The sequence below is a fragment of the Pungitius pungitius genome, chromosome 7 (genome assembly GCF_949316345.1).
Source record: "Pungitius pungitius chromosome 7, fPunPun2.1, whole genome shotgun sequence".
In the NCBI taxonomy this organism is placed as follows: Eukaryota; Metazoa; Chordata; class Actinopteri; order Perciformes; family Gasterosteidae; genus Pungitius; species Pungitius pungitius.
In genome coordinates this window covers 15,263,281-15,284,684 of record NC_084906.1, presented here as the reverse complement: position 1 = coordinate 15,284,684, position 21,404 = coordinate 15,263,281, and the positions used below count along the sequence as shown (strand labels likewise).

General features: G+C 41.8%; 2 protein-coding genes across 3 annotated transcripts in view; both read right to left on the bottom strand.

Moving 5' to 3' along the window:
* Positions 1 to 780: 780 nt before the first annotated feature.
* On the bottom strand, positions 781 to 9,925 carry LOC119217228 (vitellogenin-2-like). Its single transcript, XM_037470712.2, has 34 exons — positions 9,848 to 9,925; positions 9,538 to 9,558; positions 9,298 to 9,449; positions 8,928 to 9,179; positions 8,684 to 8,845; positions 8,447 to 8,595; positions 8,197 to 8,347; positions 7,951 to 8,108; positions 7,707 to 7,872; positions 7,494 to 7,619; positions 7,174 to 7,389; positions 6,866 to 7,083; positions 6,675 to 6,772; positions 6,465 to 6,589; positions 6,212 to 6,313; positions 6,007 to 6,126; positions 5,718 to 5,904; positions 5,539 to 5,632; positions 5,238 to 5,423; positions 5,011 to 5,155; positions 4,728 to 4,929; positions 3,832 to 4,250; positions 3,691 to 3,735; positions 3,544 to 3,612; positions 3,242 to 3,448; positions 3,015 to 3,157; positions 2,601 to 2,739; positions 2,363 to 2,492; positions 2,088 to 2,271; positions 1,894 to 1,982; positions 1,695 to 1,789; positions 1,438 to 1,603; positions 1,135 to 1,296; positions 781 to 1,047 (listed from the first exon to the last, which is right to left on the bottom strand). Exons 1-34 carry the CDS (start codon positions 9,885 to 9,887, stop codon positions 935 to 937), a joined length of 5,031 nt encoding a protein of 1,676 aa, XP_037326609.2. The 5' UTR covers positions 9,888 to 9,925; the 3' UTR covers positions 781 to 934.
* An 8,085-nt stretch (positions 9,926 to 18,010) lies between these two features.
* Positions 18,011 to 21,404, bottom strand: part of LOC119217229 (vitellogenin-2-like) — a 40,633-nt gene continuing 37,239 nt past the window's right edge. For both annotated transcript variants that reach the window (XM_062563277.1, XM_037470715.2), the window contains 3 exons: positions 20,812 to 21,018; positions 20,585 to 20,727; positions 18,011 to 19,044 (listed from right to left, as the gene is read on the bottom strand). In XM_062563277.1, coding sequence (XP_062419261.1) covers positions 18,222 to 19,044; positions 20,585 to 20,727; positions 20,812 to 21,018 — 1,173 coding nt within the window. In that variant the 3' untranslated portion in view covers positions 18,011 to 18,221. The remainder of the gene's footprint in view (positions 19,045 to 20,584; positions 20,728 to 20,811; positions 21,019 to 21,404) is intronic.

Genomic DNA, 21,404 nt, shown 5'->3' with positions numbered 1-21,404 from the left:
CACATCAACATGGTGTGACTTGGTTATAACCAGGTTATATTCTGATGTACTATCCTACAATAAAAGCCTCTCAAAATACCATACATGACCCAAAAAAGCATTTAAAAAGTGCTCACTACACACATAGTTTGGAAATACTTCCGGCAAAATGCAAATTTTTGAGCCTAAGGTCTCAAGATCACACTGCACGATTTTGAAAATAATCGGGTTTAATCCCTGGGAGGAGTTCGGTCTTTTACAACTGAATGAAATCATGAAAATAGGCAAAAACAGGCCAAAAAGGCAAATTTTCAACCATTAATTACAGCACCCCCATTCTTCAGATATTAGGAAATAATTAGGGTGCTGCGGCTCGGTCTTGGAGGTGTGGCGGAAAAACGCAACGAAATACCCGGCCGACAAGGGGCGATATAGTCGCAGGCTCCCTGTCCGCTGATGGGTGGAACTGCTGTAGCGAGGAGTGGACAATTGTATACATGAAAAAAAAGTGCTTGATGACGCTTATGTCAAGAGGGACGAGCGCACGTAGGAGAGAGAGAGAGAGAGAGAGAGAGAGAGAGAGGGAAGAATTTTAAAAATAAAACATTTTTCAAAAAATAAAATAAAATGTTTGTACTGCGGCCCGGTACCAAACGGTCCATGGTCCGGTGGTTGGGGACGTCTGCCTTAGTGATGCTAGTAGTCACTGTGACACCGTGTGTTCACTGTGGTAGTTGGTTAATTAGATTTAAGTGTTTCATTTCAACATTCGTAAAAAAGACAAATGATTATTGGTATGAGTGATTTTTAGTTTGCTTTATTGACATTTTGTAACTAGCATTGTAAATAATTCACAAGAAAGTTAAAAGACGGTTTCGCAATCTTTAAATGAACAGGTGAACAAAGGAATTAGAAACAAAAATGGTATGATGTCATGAGACTGAAGTCAGTGAGATTATGCGCATTGAGGGGTGCAACGGCAGGCCAGGTGGGCTTCGGTTGTGTCTCTAATGTCGGCGCTCTTCTCGAAGATGCTGCTTAGACCCTGGGAGCGGTTCAGGTTAGATGCTGCAAAAAAAAGCAATTAGGCACTTCTTAATAAAAAACATAATCAAATAATTCAGTTTTGTTTATGTAATTTTTTTGCTGACTCACCAGCGGGCACACAGTGGAAGCCAACATTGACGGTGGTTTTCCTCACTGCCACACAGTTGGGCAAGCAGCGCAGCACAGGCTCAACAGAGTAGCATTTGGACTTTTGGCCATAGAGGACCACTTGCTTCTCAAGCTTCACAGATTCAAGGTTCATGTAACACTCTGAAAAGTGGTAAAAATTAATTATAATAATTAATTAATTATACATATTTTACCTACAGCAGCAATGTTTTAAATCAGTTTATTCATTTTATGAATTTTATATTCTTTCAATGGCAAAGGTTGAAACAAGTGTTTCATTACCAGAGGCATCACGGCAGCTTTTTCCAGACAGAACCCAGCTATGAGCAAAGCTGACTGCGTTCTCGGTCAGGCGTTTGTTGGGTGTCTGAAACTCCTGTCTGACTTCGCCGTCAGCTGCTCCACAGAGTCCACAAGTCTTACTTCTCATCCAGTCCACAATTTGAACCTGGAAACCACAAACAAATCATGTTTGATCTATTAACAGCTATGTGAAAAGATCTAAAGCTTAAAGATAGTTGTTGGATTTCTGCAATCACCTTCACTGATTCCAGATCAACGTACACCTCCTGGAGACCAAATTGTGGAGCCAAGACAGCAATGCCCTCAGAGCTCTGTCTGATTTGGAATTTACCTAAAGTGAATGAAAATGTTTCAACATGTGATTTTTCACTTTCGGCATTTAAAAAATTGATGCATTATGAAATACATTGAATTTGAAATAATAGAATAAAAAACCTTCGGGATGATCATATGGCAGTTGACTGAGTTCTACACCGTTAACCTTGACCTTGATAGCACTGTCCTTGGGATACAGATCCACTTCACTGTTGGAAAACAACAGAAATACATATATGGAAGTTATTTTCTTGATTTGTTTTAGTTTTTTCAGGGACAGCTCGAACAATTTACTTAAAGAGACTGCTTCTTACACGTTGTCGATCTTGACATAGATCCAGTTCTCTTTCTTTGTTTGATCCCTCTTCAACAGAACAATAAATTTAAGTTCTTCGGTGCAATCCTGAGCCATGACCTGGAAGCAAGAGTGGGGCATCTCGATCCTGTGTTCCCTCTTGTTGAATGTGGTCAGCGTATCTTTGACCATGGAACACTCAGCTGAAATGGGAGGAAAAGATTGATCAGTAAGCCAACTATTTACTGATTGCTGAGACAATTTCATGTAACCTATTCTTCCAAATGTTTTCACCTGCATTAGCCTTGGTGACCATATAGATAAACTGGTCGGCCAAGTTGTTCTTGTATGGTGTCAGCTCAGCGGCGGCGTCACCGATAGGCAGAGAAATAGGGATAGCAACTCCAAGCCTGTAAAATGTCCTCTGTATAAAATGTATAAAATGGTTAAAACGAGTGTATTTGCATAACTGTGTGACAAAGTATGATGCAGACCTTTTCTGTGTGTAAGTATTGGGCAATATAAATTGTACCTTTGGTGTCTTCAGAACAACATTGAGGGTCTTCTCAGAAGCAGCAGCCACAGACAGTTTGATCTCATTGCGAACATTTTGGACCTTTGCTTGGGTTATTCCAAAATCCTTTGTGTAGCGGGAAAGGAGCTCAGAGAGCCTGGCAATGCAATAAGATTGAAGTTATTTTACATTAAAAAATAAACACATGTCGGAAAATAAAAAATGAAATAATGCCAGGGAAAGGAAAGTAATGTAGACACAAATGTCTACATCCAGGATGCTTCATAATAGTGACAAAAATGTTGCATTTTCAATATAGTATCTGTAGGTGCATACATATATGTAGTACTTTGAAATGAAGTACGTTGTTTTGTAGTTTTTAGTAGCAAAACATTGCACATGAAATGAAAATCACTGAAATCACCACGTTACCTTTTTGCGAAGCGCTTCATGCTCTCTGGAAGTTTTTCCCAGGTAATCTTCATGCGGACTGCAGCATCTTTTCCGATACGGCCAGTCTCAGCTGTGATCTCAGTCTCGTATTCTTTGCACTGAAGGCCCCAGGCGAGTTTAGCCTGCAATACATTTCAATCAAAGTTACAATCTCAAGAATCAGATGGATTTTTACAAATGTTACATCCCTGAATCCAATTTCTTACCATTATTTTGTAGTCGCTGAGCTTCACTCCATCGGCACAGATTCTCCAGTGGTTGTTCTCTTCCAGGCTAGCAAAAACGATCTGCAGTCTCTCATTAGCTCTGTCAAGATAAGCTGCGACCTGGTACCCCTGAACCTGGTGGTCGGCTCTCACAGCACGTATGAGAATGGTCACAGCAGGATCGATGGTATCAGAAAGGTACTTGGCCTTTAAGGGAATAGCAGAAATTAATAATTACTAAATTTAATACTATTATTCCACCAAATACTAAAGTCTGTAAATGTCTTGGTCACATGACTTACCTTATTGTAGATGGTCTCAAAGCTGTAAGCACTGCTGCTGCTGTTGACACGTTCCCTGGAAAGGTCATGCTGCAACAAAGAAACCGTACATTAAGCCTGCTTAACATATCATGAACAAAGTGGATGTGTCATCAATCTGATGATTACCTGGTGGATGTGGTCCTTCGTGAAGTTCCATGCGTTTAGTTGTTGCTGCAATAGAACAAATATTTGATTATAAGCTTATTTCTTTTACGTTTTTTCTTCCACTGGGTATCTCTATGTATTTTAGAGTTAAAGTCGAATCACCTTGGTCCTGTAGGGAATCCTGGAGCTGGAGGAGCTGGAGGAACTGGAGGAACTGGAGGAGCTGGAGTTGGAAGAGCTGCTGCTGCTAGAAGAGAGAGATGAACGTCTGCTTGAAGAACTGCTGCTGGAAGAACTGCTGCTGGAAGAACTGCTGCTAGAAGAACTGCTGCTGGAAGAGGAGCTGGAGGAAGACTTGGATGACGCAGATGAGGATTTGCTTGAGCGAGAGCTGGAACTGGAAGAAGATGATGTTCTGTTCTTCAGACCAGGTGCCAGGATTTTCTTGAGTTTCATCAGGATGTTCTTGTCCCCCAGTGGTTCGTCTTCCTCACTCATGTTAATCACTTTGATGATTTTCTCTGCTGCTTGTTCTCCAACCTGAATCTCAATTTCAATCCTCTCAATGGCTGGTCCAGCAGCTGCAACCAAATAGATCAACAGGGATGTTACTTTTTAGCACTTAATAACAAAATGACTTACATCCTTATTTACTTTGTGCAACATGGCCTAGCAATATTGCATCACTTAATTAATGTCGGGTTTGGGCAACTTTGGCGAGAGGCACATCTCACCAATTTAACGTTTTACTTGAACCTTAAGGGGTCTTATGAATATATTCAAGTTTGGCCTATTTGAATGAGTTGGGCTTTGAGTGTTCTAAAGGCATCTTTTCTTTGTTAAATGCATTTTGGAAAAACCTGGATTTATTGTTGATTAACCACAGAAGCCATTGTATGACAAGCCAAGCCAGTTATTGCAATTGTGATTAAAACAAACACAAATGGAACTACCACTACTAGGAAGCTAGTGTGGGAAATTTATTTTTTCTACAAGGTGTCTAAAGTGGCTTTTGTAAGATTGGTAAAGGGAAAATGCAACATCATGCATTCACTTGCCTGGTGAAATCTCAACCAAGAAGCTGTGTTCTCCAATCATGCTGTACAGCGGGCAGTCTTTCATGAAAGTGGCGTTGCGAGATTCAAGCTCAGAGCAAGCCTTAATACCGAAGGTAAGGCTTTCAACACACATTCTCTTCTGGAGGGCCTTGGGCCTCAGTTTGCTTTGAGCGTCACCTTGAAGGATTTCAGATGATGCCGACTGTAAAACAACAACAGAGGTCATAGCATGAAAAAGTGTAAATGCTTGTGTTGAAAAAGGTGTTCAGTGAATCAAACTCACGAGGCTACTAGCCAGAGAGGATGCAATCCTTGAAATCTTTGAGGAGATGTTCTCCCTTGACACTTCAACTGCAGATGGAACCATTAGTGTGATTTTGGCAGCAGCGAGGTCTTCCACATTTCTTGCAATGGCAAAAGTCTCAACACTGTTGGAGAGTAAAATAATTTGAGGGTACAAAAATGTCGAACCAACTGGTTGATTCAAAATACTTGATGACCAGTACATACCGTGCGGTTGCAATTTTACTGACACCCTCAAGAGGAAGGAGCTGAAGCTTGAAGTTGCCCTCAGTTATGTCGATTCTTGCTTCTAGCTTTGCAGGAATAATTGTGTGAACTTTGGCTCTTGACATCAGAACAGCCTGGTTGAAAGCAGTATTCACTCCCATAACTGCATACACATGTGTGGAAACACTGCAAAGGACAGAACACGTCATTTTTTAGGGTGATCTCTTCGGATGAATCCTTTTGATAGTTAAACTGATGTGAAGAATGTGTGTATTTTTCAAGTAAGTTACAACTGTATTACCTGGGGCTAATGGTAGTCCTCATGCTTATGTCAGACTTCAGGAGCTGGGCAACATGATAGTCAGCAGGCAGTGGGGGTGACATGGTTGCCTTGACTGTGAAAACACATTATAGCAATGATTTTAATAGTTTGGAATTTTGTCAAACCAGGGACAGTTAAGCTGCACAAATGCAACTTACATTCAGCAGATGCAGCAGCCACAGCAGCAGTGTACAAACTGAGCTCCATGGGCAGACCAACGCTGGTGGGAATGATGCGACGGATCTCAGACAACAGCAGGGGTTTAGCGTATTGCAATGTGACACCCGCCAGCAGAGCATCCAAAGACTCTCTGCCATAGGTTTTCATTGCTGGTCCACTGGCAAGCTTTAAGCACATAATCTCTTATAGGACAACAAATCATTGGTCCATTTTACATGTATTACTAAGCAGTTACTTACAGTAAAGCTGAAAAGGATAATGGTCTACCTGAATAAGCTGATTGATAACAGCTTTGTCGACGTTGGCGAAGGCAACTTCCTGTCCGAAGACCTTCACGTAAACGGAGGCCAGGGGCTGGCTGGAAGGAGTAGCCCTCCACTCAGAAAGCTGTGCAAAGAAAAAAGAATTTAGAACACTGCATTCAACTTTTGGAAATGAATCACATAATTCTTGAAGATCCCCCAAAACTTACAGCTTTCATAACTTGTCTCATCTTGGTCATCCTGTCAGCATTCTGAGGAACCTCTTTGATTTTCAGCAAGCCCTCCTGCATTCCCTCGGTTCTTACTCCAAGCTGAAAAAGACCCAAAAGTCCTTTTGCTACTATGATTTTACAAAGTAATTTGTCCGGTAAAGCAATGGAAACAAGATGCCCAATATAAAATAATAAATGCAAATATATAAAAAAATATTTTCTTTAAGCTTGCTATTTTAGACATGATTACCTCAACAACATCGGCATATGCTCCTGCCAGGTAGGAACGAGCTTTGGCCACAATGGATCTTGGCAAAACAGTTGCAGCATCGTTAATATAGAAGGCGCTGGCAGCAGCTCCCATCATCCAGGGGTCTGCGGGGCAAAAAACACGAAGATATCTAACAACTTATTTTAATCCAAAAATCTCTGTTGATAAATTATCCTATTATGCTCTTACCGTGGTAAGCATCAACATAGAGAGATCTGCTGAAGCGATAGCTGAGTCTGTTGAACTTGGGACTGAGGATCCTCAGAGCAACATTAGAGGCAGAAGCACTAAAAGTAGGACATTACAACACACATGATTATTGATGCTAACATGTTCAAATTGCAAAAAGGAAGAAATATCCAAGATTTGATGATTCTTACACAGAGGCCATGTCAGGTGAGGTGTTTCTGGTCATAGACTTCATGTAAGAGTAGACAAAGCTAGAAACCTGCAGGCTTTTCTCAGTCAAGAGGTTATTGGCAAGAGTAATGACCAGTCCCATGGGCAGCTTGGTTTCAAACAACACAATAGCAGCAACCATACGGACTTCTGAGTGGAGATCCTTGTCCATGAACAGCTGAAGAGCTATATCCCGGATCTGATTAACAAAGATTGTGTGTAAGTAAAATTGCCTTGAATCTATCCATTCATTCCCAGTAAAACAAGGAATAGGACCATGTAGTCTCACCATCTTGGGCTCCCTCTTAGCAATGTTCCTCATGGCCTGAACAGCCTCAACGTGAGCTCTGAGTGGAAGATCAGCAGCAGCACTTCCAATGCCAGGCAGGAACTTTGTGATTGTCTTCAGGCTGGAAGGATGTCCAGCATTTCCCAGTACTTTCAGAGCGATAATGAGCCCCTCAATGTCGGTCTTGTCAGCCTGGACAGCTAGTTCGTGGATGGGCTGTGGAAGGGACAGAAAAACATTCATGTAACACATCTTAGATGTTATAACTGGATGTAATATATATTATCCCATATATAATCCCTTGCAAAAATGATACATACCCTCACAAGCTCAGCAGGGCAGGCTGGGTTCTCTGCACAGTATTTATAAACCAGGGTGCCGTATCCCAGCATGACAACCTCACGCAGAATTGGGTTTTCTTGGACCTTGTTTTCCGTAAACATGCTCTGAAAAGGGTTAAAAGAAATTGTGAATAATGATAATGCATCCCAAATTTACTACCTTCAAAAAATGAGAGAATTACAATAACTTGCCTGTATCAGCTGAATGGCCTCGAGGTCAGCTGTCACCATGTGAATAGATGCTATCAGTGCCTGAGTAGATTCTGCAACAGTCAGCTCGCCAGCGAGGAACTTCTCCTTTATGAACCTCAGAGCAGCAGAAGTACCAACAGCGGGGATAACATTCAGGATCCAGTGCCTGTGGAAAATCAACATCATATATAATTGCATTATCAATGGATCCTTTTTTTCCACTGCTGTTAAAAGTCACAATTACCTGTGATCGGCTTTAGCTTTGAATTGATTCCAGATGGCCTCGATACTCTCATGTCTCGCCACACGCAGTAGCTGGATGAGCTCAAGGAACTTCAGAGGGGCATCTTCGTGGACTTTTTCCACATTGAAGGTCACCAGGTGGTTCAGAATCTCAATAACCTGCCAGGACAAAATGTCTCTTAGCTTAGAGTTTGTCGCTACAAGATTGATTAAAAAGAACATTTTGAGGGATCATTTTATGAAGTACCTGAGCCTCAACATTGCTGATCCTCAGAAGCTGGATGGGTGTCTGGAGAAGCTCGTTGCCGAACTCGTACTGCACTGATCCTCGGTGAAGATATTCAGCGCTGGTGGCCACTGATCGGGTGTCCTTAATCTCCAGGAAGGTCAGGTTTTGCCTGCAAGTGAACATAATTACTATCAATCTGTACTGTGACACTTATATAGTGTTGATAACACTGGTATTCCACTCTTCTTTTTAATTGAAAACAACTTACCTAGCCTCCATCTGGGCAGCACCGTTCAAAATGTTGAGAGGGGAAAACTGGATGATCTCAATACCAGACGCATTCAAGAGCAGAGCACCGGTGGATGTTTCCTTGATGATGTAGTTAGAAGCAGCGGCTGCCTTAAGGTTGTTTCCTCTCTGCAATGAGTAGACACAATATCACCACATCAGTGGGTCAAGAAGCAAACCATATTAGATTGCGAAGCGAGATGGGATTTGCACTTACAGCCTCACACTCAACACATCTTTCTGTGTAAGTCAAACCGATGTCCTTCATGATTCTCTTCTGGCATTTGTTCAGGTCCTTAGACTTGGTCAACAGGATAAGCTCATCCTGTGCGTCCTCACTGAGGAGATAGTGGGTCTTGCACACACCCTGTGTTCCAGGCTAGTTCACATAAAAACAAACAGTAAGTCATAGTATTGCGATAGTTTGCGAGTAGAACTCAATGAAAATCAGTTGTTTGTACCTCTTGCAGCTCGTAGACATTTTGAGTCTTCTTGATGTTCAGCTGGAAGATGTTAAGGACTCCTCTGTAGATATTCAGCACAGTTTCAGAGACGCCAGCCGGAGCAAATACTTTTCCGACAACACCGTTGGAATATTCAAACTTGATGGGTGTTGTGAGCTGAGCAGCCAGGGCAGAAGTTATCTTGGTAGCTGGGGAGAAATTATCTTTGGGCCAGAAGCCACTGAACTCCAAGATTTCAGGGTCCACAAGCTGTAAGGAACATGGCACTTTGAGTAATTGAAACACTTGATTGTTCATAAATCACCTTTTTATTCCAGTTCATTTAACATTGCTCATAAATAAGCTAAAACATTGAAATGGTCCTTGCCTTCAGTGTGTAGGTGTTTTCAGCCTCTGCACTGATCCAAATTTTGCTCAGTAGTTTCACTCCAGTCCGTGCCAGACCCTCCTCGGGTAGGCCGCCCATAACAAATGCCTCATATTTGTAGACATAGGTCTTTCCATCCTCAAACTGGGGAGCTGAAAAAACAGAATTTTTCCATATTAATATAATTTTGAAATGAGAAACATTTTTTATCCATGATAACTTAACAGAATAACAACTTACCCAAATGGGTTTGGTGACACGCTGCAAAATAGAAATATTTAAGTTATTTTGCTGTTTTTATTTGTGAATAAACAAGATATGTGGGGAAAATTGACAATTGTATTTATTATAAACCATCTATTTTGACCGACTGTATTTAACTGGAATGGACAGTTGGTAAACAAGAAGAACACCATTTCTCTTTTTTTGCTTGTTGTTTTTTAATTATGAACAGCATTGTATTGTCAGCAAATGCAGATGTCTTTTTTTGTTTAAAATTGTTATTCATTTTTCAGTTAATTTAGTTTTAAATGCATAAAGAAATACTCACCCGCAAGGGCTACCGTGAGGGCCAGCAAAATCACCCTCATGGCTTTTGGATGTGAAGTTCTACAGGGAGAGGTCTCCTTTTAAAGCCAGGTTTTGCCTCTCTAAATTAATCATTAACTATGTATCAGTCTTCTTTGGCGTTTATGTTACCTTGCACCGACTATACAGATTAGACAAACAGAGTATGACACAAATTAAAAATGTCAGGCAAGTTGTCTTAACCTGACATCCTGGCACAAACAACCTGATGTCCAAAATCAACAGTTTTGCTCTCTAACTCGTTTTGAGAAAAAAAAAAAAATCTTTAATACAGTTATATTTATTTTTCCATACATATTTTAACTGACAATACAAATCTTAACATTATGTTACATTATGTTATTCATTTATTTTTTTGTATCTTATTATTCAACAAAAAGTGAAGATTAAACCTCTCGGTTTAAAAGCTACAGTTATGAATTATCCAATGACTACAAATCCTTTTTATTATTAAAAGAATCTTGCCAAATAAAACATGATAAAAATACAATTATAGAATGGTTACTGTTGCATAAACATTTAAATGTGTGTTATGACTTGACCTTTAGAATTACATTAGTTGGGATCATTAATTCAAAGCAAAGGGAAAGAGCAAAAATGGAACTGCACACTTGATTAGCTAGATCAGTGGTTCTCAACTGGTCTGGCTCCGGGACCCACCATCACCCCTTAATGACAAGCCGCGACCCAAATTGAGGAATATTCTCAACATCTCAAATTCATTTTAAATCAAGTTCACAAGCTGAATTTTATATTTTATATTCAGGATGTTTAATTATCCTAAAATCCCAATGTCTCTCCCATATCAGGATGGTTTGACCCAACCTGGCACATGCTGCTAAAAAACATGGGTCGCGACCCACCAGTTGAGAATCACTGAGCTAGATTATATCGAACGGAACAGAGCACAATTCTAAGATATGTTCCTTTACAATATTAACAGAACATGTGGTTACAGTGTGGGTTGTTCGTCTTCTCTCCCCCTATGTGAGGTGCTGTGTGGTGTTGTGATATGGGCTTCCTAATGCCCTTCAGTTTTGCACACTTTATTATCCTTTTCAGATACTTTTTAGTATTGTAGCGACTCTCGCTAATGAAGCTCTAGACAATGTGCTTTTCTTCAGACTTTATTGCCAAAAACCAGGCTACTGTCGGCCGTAGCCTACGCCGAACAAAACCACACCATCGCTCTCGCAAAACAACATCTCCTGCATCCTCTCACTTAACCCACCCCCCGACATCACCACAACACATCCCCATAGGTGGCACTAGGATGAGAGACATAACATTGTGAGTTCTTCACTGAACTTCCAAAACTCTGTAAAGTGCAACCCCGCTCCAGAACATGAAAACAACAGTCCGTTACACTATTCCCCCCCCCCCTTAAAGTCCCTCGCCCACGAGGGGGCAAACAAAATCTCTCAGGTGGCTAGGGGGCCTCCGGTCCCTCTGAGGCCGCCTCTGTCCCTGGGAAGGAAGATGGTTAGGGCCACAGTCAGAGGATAGGGAGCCCGAGCCAGGGGCATCAAGTCCAACATGTGCTGGGCAAGGTGAGACACTGGGTTCATCAGGAAGTGTTTGAGGAGTTGCCAGTGTAGTGGCCCACCCTTCTTGTGTCCCACACTCCTGCCGTTGTGGATTTGTTGCACCCCTGTAGGGGGCCAGCCTGTCTCTGTGCACGGCAACTCTTCTTTCTCGCGGTGACAGCTGGACCCTGTACACTACCTCTCCCAGTCTCTCCAGAACCCGAGAAGGTCCCACCCACTCACTATCCAGTTTTGTGCACCTTCCTTTCTTCCTCTGCGGGCTATACACCCAGACCAGTTCCTCGACCTCAAAATGCCTCCCTTTGGTGTGAATGTCATAGTTCCTCTTTTGCCTCACGACTGCAATGCGCAGCTGATTCCTGGCAAACTCATGGGCAGACTCCAAGCGATCCTGGAGTTTCCTCGCATATTCGAGCCCCGGAGGACTTGCACAGGCATCGGGGGTTTCCCTACCATCATCTCAGCTGGCGTCCGAATCTATCTGCCCAGCATGAGGAGGGCAGGCGAGCAAGAAGTGGAATCCTGTACAGCAGATCTGTACGCCATTAGCACAAGAGGAATGTGGTCATCCCAGTTGCGTTGGTGTTTACCCGTTACTATGGCCAGCTACTGCGCCAGCGTGCGGTTGAACCTTTCAACCAGTCCATCGCTCTGTGGGTGGAATGGTGTAGTGCGAGTCTTGTGTGAGCCAAGTTTTTCACACATGGCAGCGAAGTTCCTGCCCTGGTCTATGTGGATAATTTTGGGTGCCCCAAATCAACGCCAGTTTAGGGCCAATAGAAATCTTTCCTTTTTTTCCACCAAAAATTATAAAAAATTAGAGCATAGTCCTCAGAGACTTTTTTAAGTCTCCCTGAAATACATTTGTTAAAAAATCACAATACTTGTAGGTCAAAGAGGGTGCCGGCGCTGCTTCGTTTAAAACCTCCAGGGGGCGCTATGGAGGCAAGTTCCTACTTTTGAAACTAAACTCCACATAAGGTCTGTAAAGGTCTTAGCCAGAAATAGCAATGTTCCTTAGAGTTATAACATTTAAAATTGTTTAAAGAAAATCGTCAAAAATTGACCAAAATGGACGCAAGCTCACACCCACGTAGTTTTACAAAAATTCTCCTTCCCGTTCAGTTTATTAAAGAACACTTCTAGAAATCCTGCATTTGAGTCCTCCCTTCAACCTGCACCAGCATCCGCTCCTGACAGAATGACGCGACCTCGAAAGGACTCAGCAGGGTTCGATTTTGAAAATCCGTTTTGGGGAACCCGTCTGGCCTTTGGTGAGCCACGCAGCGTGCAGCTGGCTGCCCGACGTAACGCCAACCCCGGCTCGCCAGCAGGCTCCGGGCGGCGTCCCGGCCACCGCCTTCGCCGCTCTCTAGAACCCGCTTGGGACTCGCAGTTGGAGGCCAGCGTCCAGCCCTCAGTCCTCAGCGCACGCGGGGAGCAGGTGCTGGAGCTGGCCGCCCTCCTCCACGCCACCTACGACCCCCACGTCCTAGACCTCCGCGCCCAAGTGGGCCCCAAGACGGCCGTCCCCGCCCTAGTGGGCCCCAAGACGCCTGTCTCCGCTCCCGGGGACTTCCTGCCTTGTCCTGTGATTGCCTGATTGTTTCCACCTATGTCCAATCACCTGCACCTCCCTAGTGTATCTAAGCCCTGTGTGCCTGTTGTCCCTTGTCGCGTCATTGTCTATGTCTACCCGTCGTTGGTGCATGTCTTCAGTTTATTAAAGAACACTTCTAGAAATCCTGCATTTGAGTCCTCCCTTCAACCTGCACCAGCAGCCGCTCCTGACACAATGATCATTTTTCTGAAGATTTCGTAAAAATCGGACTAAGCGTCTGGGAGTAGTTCGCAAAAACGTGTTTTTCACAAAATTGAAAATGGCAAAAAAAATTGGTAGGTGCATTTGCATACAATGATTGACATCCAAGAGCACCTGTGTGCAAAAGTTCAAGTAATTTGGTTGACGTGGGCAAAAATGTCCCCAGAGGGAGCACTTATGGTGGCGCTAGAGAGCACTTTTTTATCCCCTAATTGCGCGACCCCAAGAATACACGTTTGATGCATTTGTTCCTTCTTTCTTTCAAAACACTCTTTAACAAGGTAAAACACCATGACACAAGATGTTGTGACACATAATTTGTAACACTAATTGTACATTTCTAAAAATTACCCCGCCAAACTGCATGCTGGGTACAGCTTACAACAAGAAGTAACAACATGAAAAATACAAAAAAGAGCAATACAGGAGGAACATCAAGAGATTAAAGATACATAATAACAACCTGTACTCAAGACAGGAGCTGTGTCTGTTGTTTGGAAGGTTTATGGTTTTGGAAAATCTGACGTAAGTCGGATCAGAAAATTATTTATTGCAATGTTGAGCCGCTGGTATTGCCTCTGGTGGCAACACTAGCAGCCACAACAAGCTAACACGCTAACTCGCCGGTCAGTTGCAAGCGAGTTGGCCAGCGAGTCCAGCTGTTCGGGTAGCTGGCAATCCTTTTCGGGGTCAATTAATGAATGTGTTTACTTTTTTCCCTTTTTTCCCTTCTCTGGAGTGTTGAAAATAGACCCAATTTCAGCAAGTTGGACCTCAGGGGTTTTGGACCTAGCCATGCAAGTGTGGGGCAACTGCGTCAGTCAAGTCCAAGCCATATTTTTTTGTCTGGGCCCTAGTAGTCGCACAAGCAGGAAAGATGTTGGATAGCATCTGTTCCATCCAGCCCAAATCAGGGTTCTCTAGCACCTCTTGGACAGGCATGACTTGGGCCTGTGCTAGGTTATTTCCTATAATGTCAACATCTTTAATAGGTAAGGCAGGTAGAACTGACATTGTAAAGAATCCTCTGACCAAACATGTTAGGACCTAACATTAACTTTGAGTAAAGGGGCAGGTATGAAACTCATTCCAGAGCCTTAACAACTACACTTACAACGAGTTATGACAATTCTCATGACAAAGGTAATATTGGTAATAACATGACAACGATAATTCTCAGTGTCTCTCAATATTTTCACTCACTGCTGATTGGCGGAAACTATTGCATACGCTTTAGAGAAAGGCAATCAGTAATGATATAGCCCTTCGTAGGACAGTAGAAACATTGACGATCCCCCCGAGCTGATGACAGTGGTCCCCTAGACTTGTCAACGGGAGGTTGGCCAAAAACAGGTCTCATGGGGTCATACTGTCTGGGCGGAAAGAAGAAACAAACACATTTTTGTGATTAGTCTTGCTCCCCCAGTCCTTACTTCCAGCCCAAGCAGCTCACCAAGAAGGGAAACTTCTTCTACCCCCTTGGACACTACTTGCGTTTTACAAGAGCACAAACAGCTTTTGAGCCACCAAGAAACACAACAATCCTCATGATCCCCAATTAATCCCAGCAATAAAGGACAGAGCAGACACCAAGGATTTTGCTATTGTGAGAATTACAAAAAGGTCCTCCACGCAAGTGTTATTGAATAGTTGATATATAGTCAATTTCCTCTGCTACGGCGATGACACCCAACTCTTCAAGTACATCACCTAAGTCACCCTAAGTCATTATGGATGAAACATAACTTTCTTACTTTTGTTCTGTCTGTCTTTGCCCTATGTAAAGCACCTTTGGGTATCTAGAAACTATACTGCTATACAATGGTAAACATTGTTATTGTAAAATAATACATGTTTTTATTTCATTTGAAATGCAATGTTTTGAATCCCTTGTTCCCGTAATTGTTTGAATGACAATTATATGGCATATCACAAAAGATCTGAACTTGTTCTTGACTCAAGAGTTTTAGAAACCAATAATGGTAAGAAAAATGTTTTTCATTACTGAGATTGTGTAAGAAGAGGAACAGTGTTCTGCATTGCCAAAAGGAGACATGCTTAGTATAACATTGACCAGCTTGACTGGCTGTGCCCGGGTTTAATTTAGCTTTATTGATATTTTGTAATTAGCATTGTAACTAATTTACAAGAAAGTTAAAAGATCTTAAAAAGAACAGTCAAACAAAGGAATTAGAAACAAAAATGGTATGATGTCATCAGACTGAAGTTAGTGAGGTTATGCGCATGAAGCGGTGGAACAGCAGGCCAGGTGGGCTTCGGCTTTTTCTCTAATGTCGGCGCTCTTCTCGAAGATGCTGCTTAGACCCTCGAGGCGATTCATTTTAGACGCTGCAAAAAATGGAGGGAGCATAAAAGACATCAAATAATTCGCTTTAGTTTGTGGGATTTCTTTTCTGACTCACCAGTGGGCTCGCAGTGGAAGGCAGCATTGTCCTCCCTGCCACACAGCTGGGCAAGCAGCGCAACACGGAACAATAAATGTAAGTTCTTCTGTGCAATCCTGAGCCAGAGTGGGGCATCTCAATCCTGTGTTCCCTCTTGTTGAATGTGGTTAGCGTATCTTTGACCATGAAACACTCAGCTTAAATGGGAGAAAAAGATTTATTAAGTAGTAAGCTAACTGTTTACTGATTGCTGAGAATATTTCATAAAACTTATTCCTTTAAATGTTTTCACCTGCATTAGCCTTAGTCAGCATCTAGTTGAACTAGTCGGCCAAGTTGTTCTGGTATGGTTTCAACTCAGCAAACTGTATGACAAAGCACTTTGTGTAGCAAGAAAGAAAGTCAGAGCATCTATAAATGATAAAGATGAAGGTTTTTTTTATTTTAAAAAAATGTGTGGTGAACATGTGTGTAGGAAAATCAAAGTGACATAATGTCACAAAGGAAAGTAGTGGAGACACAAATGTTTACATCCAGGACGCCTGATAATAGTGACACAAATGGTGGATTTTCAACGTAGTACCTAGAGTATTTCGAAATCATCATCATTAATTTGTTTTGTGTTCTACATGAAATAAAATCAATGATTTGCCCACAAGTTAACTTTTTGTGAAGCGCTTCAAGTTTTTCCAGGTAATCTTCATGTGGACTGCTTTAGCCTGCAATACATTTCAATCAAAGTTAAACTTTTTCACCAATGTTATATCACCAAATCCAATTTTTTACCATTATTTTGTGGTCACTCAGCTTCACACCATCGGCACATATTCTCCAGGGGTTATCCTCTTCCAGACTAGCAAAAATGATCTGCAGTCTCTCATTGGCTCTGTCAGTATAAGCTGCCATCTGGTATCCCTGAACCTGGTGTCGGGTCTTATAGCACGTATGTGAATGGTCACAGCAGGATTGAGGGTATTAGAAAGGTATTTGGTCTTCAAGGGAAAAGCACAAATTGATAATAATTAAGGTCCTTGCTACGACTAGTCGTAGAGGAACCTATTGTATTTCAAGGAATTATTATTCTCTCTAAGGAATTTTGCCTGTTTGGGGGCTTTAAATTTGCCATGCATATCAGGACTAGTGAAAATGTGATAATTTTGGGGTCTCGCACTTGGGTATAAAGAAATGTCTCTATTGCATCCCCTAGAAATTTGAATAGTACTGCCCAATTGACTTGGAATTTGGCACACATGTGCTCTTCAGTCTGCCCTATAAAAAACTCAACCATGGTATACAAATGCACCTACCAAGAGTTTCCATTTTTAATTAACTAGTTAATAATTAGTAAAAAACACATTTTGGCTAATTTCTCCTAAATGCTAAATGCCGGTTGTCTTGGATTTATGACTTACCTTTTGCGTATTTCTCCAAAACGCTGCGTCTGATTGTCACAACACCTTCTTTGGATCATTATTGGTTTAATGCCCCTATGAATCATAAAAACCGTGCTAATATCTTATTGTTTTGAGAAGATATGGGTTAATGACCTTTTCAAGGGGTGTGGATTAACCTGGCAAGACAGACAACATCCAAATGACTCACAATTGTAGCACATGTATATATTGCACCCCTAAACTCACTCTAATTTTTCTATAATATTTGAAGACTAGGAGCTGCTGCAGTTAATCATTTTTAGCATATTTTCAGCGCCTTTTGAAGTTGGCCGCAGGCGTTCTCGGGCCGCGTTTGTAGCCGTCAGGCCAGTGCCACATCGTGCGCAGAGTTATTATACGTTTTATTATAGTTTGGCATTTTTTGAGCAGAGGCCAAAAAACTGCCAAAGTCAAAACAAACCATTGTAATGTCAATTATATTGTTTTAGGTCAGGGTTTGTCTTCCGAGAGGTTGAGCCTATATATTTGAGTCAACAGCAGTATTTAGGGTATTGCTCGAGTCAGAAGCAGGTGCTGGTCCTGTCTGAACCTCGGCACTGTAGGTAACGTTTGATTGTGGATGGGCTACGTGAGACTGACCAACTACTTGGTTTTGTTGTTGGAGGTTTAACAGCGCTGTCTTAAAACACTTTGTTCCTGTACTGTCAAGATCATCTGACAGTACTGCACCACTAAAGCATATGTAACAAACTAGGTGAGGAAGCCACAAAACAGATACTGAAAAACAACTTTCAATAATGTATCATGGGTTAGGTGTTTTAAGGCGTTTTGTCGAAATACAATGGCCTCAGTGGGACATTACAAAGTTGTGATTAATCAAAAGTTATGAAGGAAAAGGAAGAATGACAAATTACTGAATCAAAGGAGGAAACAAAAGAGGGAATGTAGACGGACAAATGCTGCAATGGAACTTTATTTTACCTTAGTTTGTGATAAAGCTATTACAGGTTTGTAGACATGAGGGACAGAATACTGTCACAGGAAGTGAAATCTATAGTTGCTAATGATCACGGGTTCTGGTTTTTGATGTAGTAGAGATAACTGGAAAACGTTCCTATTGTTTTGGTGGTTCATAACTTTGGATCAGAACGGATTGGAAGCTTTGTTGCTAGCACTCATAAAGCAGGTTGATCCTCGTGATATCCCAGTAAGACATGCCGACCCTCTGGCCGATCTGGGAATTTTCGTTGGGGATGGGAGTGATGGTGTCCCTCTCATTATTGGAAAAGGCTTTTTTTCCATAGTGCATGACGGAGGAGTAGTCGTAGGGACTGTTCAGGTTGTTGGTGTCCTGCTTCTGGAAGTTGTAGGCCATTGGAGGGTCGATGTTCTCCCAGTTGATCCGGACGTAGCTATCACGGTCGCTCCTGTTTTGCTCGTGATTGAAGCCCAGAGCGTGGTTGATCTCGTGCTGGACGATGCCGTGGTAGACGCAGCCCTGTCTGTTGATAGAGACTATATGTCTGCCACCTGTTCTGCCCAGAGAAGAGAAGCAACCGACTCCGTTCTCGATGCTTATGTGGTCGTTCTCGTTACCACGAGGAACAAAGCGGATGCAGGTGCCTGTGTGGAAGGACTTCAAGGCGGTGTAAATGATCTGCTTCTCTGCGTCGGTGAACTCACTGCTGATGATGAAGGGAATCGTCACCAGGCCGTTGGAGGCTTTCTGCCAGAGGCACTGCTGGGAAAAGCACTTCATTGCATTTCTGGTAGAGGGAACTGGCAAGTCTCCTTCCAGCCGCGCCTCATTGGGATCGTTGTTGGAGTTCAGAATCCTGGTGCTGACATCGACACTGTCATCTTCGTCCATTTGGTTATTTGCTTTGCTTCCTTCATCAACAATAGGATATGGTTCTGAGAGGCCGAGCAGGAGCAGCAGCAGCAGACTGGCAGTGGGAGTTATCCTCACGTTTGGGCTGGTGTCTGTGGAGCTGATGTGGGGAGACTCTTTAAAGGTTGATGTTGGACTCAACTCAGTCTAGGCTCTTTAGACTTTCCTATACAGGTGTGTCTGCAGGAGGATTGTGGGTAGTGTCCAGACTGCTAAGCCTAAATAAACCTCTCAGAGGACTCCACAGACAAACATACTGTTTCAACATGGTGAGTCATCTCTGGTAATTAGATGACTCAATACAGAATGCTAATTGGGTGGGTCATGTTTAACTAGACTGAATTGCCATCAACCAAAAATACATAACATCGACTTTGTGAGACCAATATTTTTTGTTTTTGCAAATTGGGCAAAATCACGGCTGAACAATTGATGGATGTATGCCAAAACATTGTAAAAATGGTCTCAGCAGTAGCTAAATAATAAAAATGTCAGATAAAATCAAAACTGCAAAGCAATGACATTTTTTATGCTGTCTCATTCTCACAAGAAACAGCTTGGACAGAAAACAATTCCAGTTTATCAAAATCGCCATAGCTGGTCAAATATGTTGCTCTTGAATAAATAGCCTTTGATTGTCAAGATAATGTTGGAATACGATTGACTGATGTAAAGACCACAAAAGTAATATCTTGATGTTGACTGAATTGGTCATGTTATTTATAGAGTTCCAATGTCAAAAGTAGATTTTTGACTCAACAAGAAAGTGCCTCTTTAATCAGATTGCAGGTAAAAATATACGTTGAACGACCATGAGAATGAATTTTGTTCAACAATCTCTGTCTTGTTTGTAGTTCCAATATTAGTCACATAAGAAAATGAAAATTGTTCAGGCTTATGAATATTAATGGGACAGGTATGATAAGCTGCATGCCCCTTTGTAGGAATACAGAACCAAAATAAATCAAATCAAATTATTTTGAGCTTTCTGAAACTTGCTGAATAATTCACACACATAATGTGAAATCTGTTCGTTTGACTAATGTACATTTTAAAGACATACAGAATGTACTTCTCAAGTTTTCGGGCAAAAGCATTCCCCTGCTTCTGCTTACAGCATGGACTGTTGAGCTTATGTTGTTCTTACTGATGTACCTGCATTCACAAACTGCCCAAACGTGTTCGTTCAATACTTTGTGGATTAAACACGGACACCAGAAAGCTTGCTGTACCACAATCTTATTCCGTTGTATACTGATTCCTCATGTGAATACAGATGCAGTTAAGGCAGGTTTTTAGGTAGTCACACACTTACTAATGAATTCTGATCTTTGTAGTATAAGACTGAACTATGTTGCATTAGTCTGATTGCCAGAAAGTTTTGTGTTTGTTTTTCCCCTTTGTTTCATGTTTTTCTATCAGGTTTAGTGTGTACTGCTTTTTAATTTGAAGTAAACTTCTTTTATTTTCGGTTTTGTTTCTGGCCATTGTGATTGTCTGCCCAACTCTCATTAATTTTACTAGTCTCTCATCAGCCCTGCAGTTTTCTATCAGCGTGATACTTTTCATTCTTACTGTGGGCTTATTCATAGTAATTCACAAAATTTAAAATAAAAATCACTGAAATCGCCAAAGGTTACCTTTTTGCAAAGCGCTTCATGCACTCTGGAAGTTTTTCCCAGGTAATCTTCATGCGGACTGCAGCGTCTTTCCCAATTCGGCCAGTCTCAGCTGTGATCTCAGTTTCGTATTCTTTGCACTCAAGGCCCCAGGCGAGTTTAGCCTGCAATACATTTCAATCAAAGCTACAATCTCAAGAATCAGATGGATTTGTACAAATGTTACATCCCCGAATCAAATTTTTTACCATTATTTTGTAGTCGCTGAGCTTCACACCATCGGCACAGATTCTCCAGTGGTTGTTCTCTTCCAGGCTAGCAAAAACGATCTGCAGTCTCTCATTAGCTCTGTCAAGATAAGCTGCGACCTGGTACCCCTGAACCTGGTGGTCGGCTCTCACAGCATGTATGAGAATGGTCACAGCAGGCTTGAGGGTATTAGAAAGGTACTTGGCCTTTAAGGGAAAAGCAGAATTTGATAATAATTAGGGTCCCCGCTATGACTAGTCGTAGAGGAACTTGTATTTCAATGAATTATTATTCTCTCCAAGGAATTTTGCCTTTTTGGGGGCTTTAAATTTGGCATGCATATCAGGACTGGTGGTCGCACTTGGGTATAAAGAAATGTCTCTATAACGCAGCCTAGAAATTTGAAAAGTACCGCAGTAGGCCATTTTTTTGGCAATTTGGCAAACATGTCCTCTTGAAAATTCTCTACAATAAAGTCAATCATGGTATGCAAATGTACCTACCTATATATTCCTCCATTTTGAATTTTGTAAAATACACATTTTTGCTAACTTCTCCTAAACGCTGTGTCCGGTTGTCTTGGTTTTATGAC

Excerpts from the sequence above, each read along its gene's own strand:
- LOC119217228 (XM_037470712.2), bottom strand. The coding sequence starts at position 9,887 with ATGAGGGTGATTTTGCTGGCCCTCACGGTAGCCCTTGCGG. Across the intron at positions 8,846-8,927 it reads ATGTCTACGAGCTGCAAGAG|CCTGGAACACAGGGTGTGTG; the intron begins GTACAAACAACT and ends TATGTGAACTAG. Across the intron at positions 7,873-7,950 it reads AAAGCTAAAGCCGATCACAG|GCACTGGATCCTGAATGTTA; the intron begins GTAATTGTGACT and ends GATTTTCCACAG.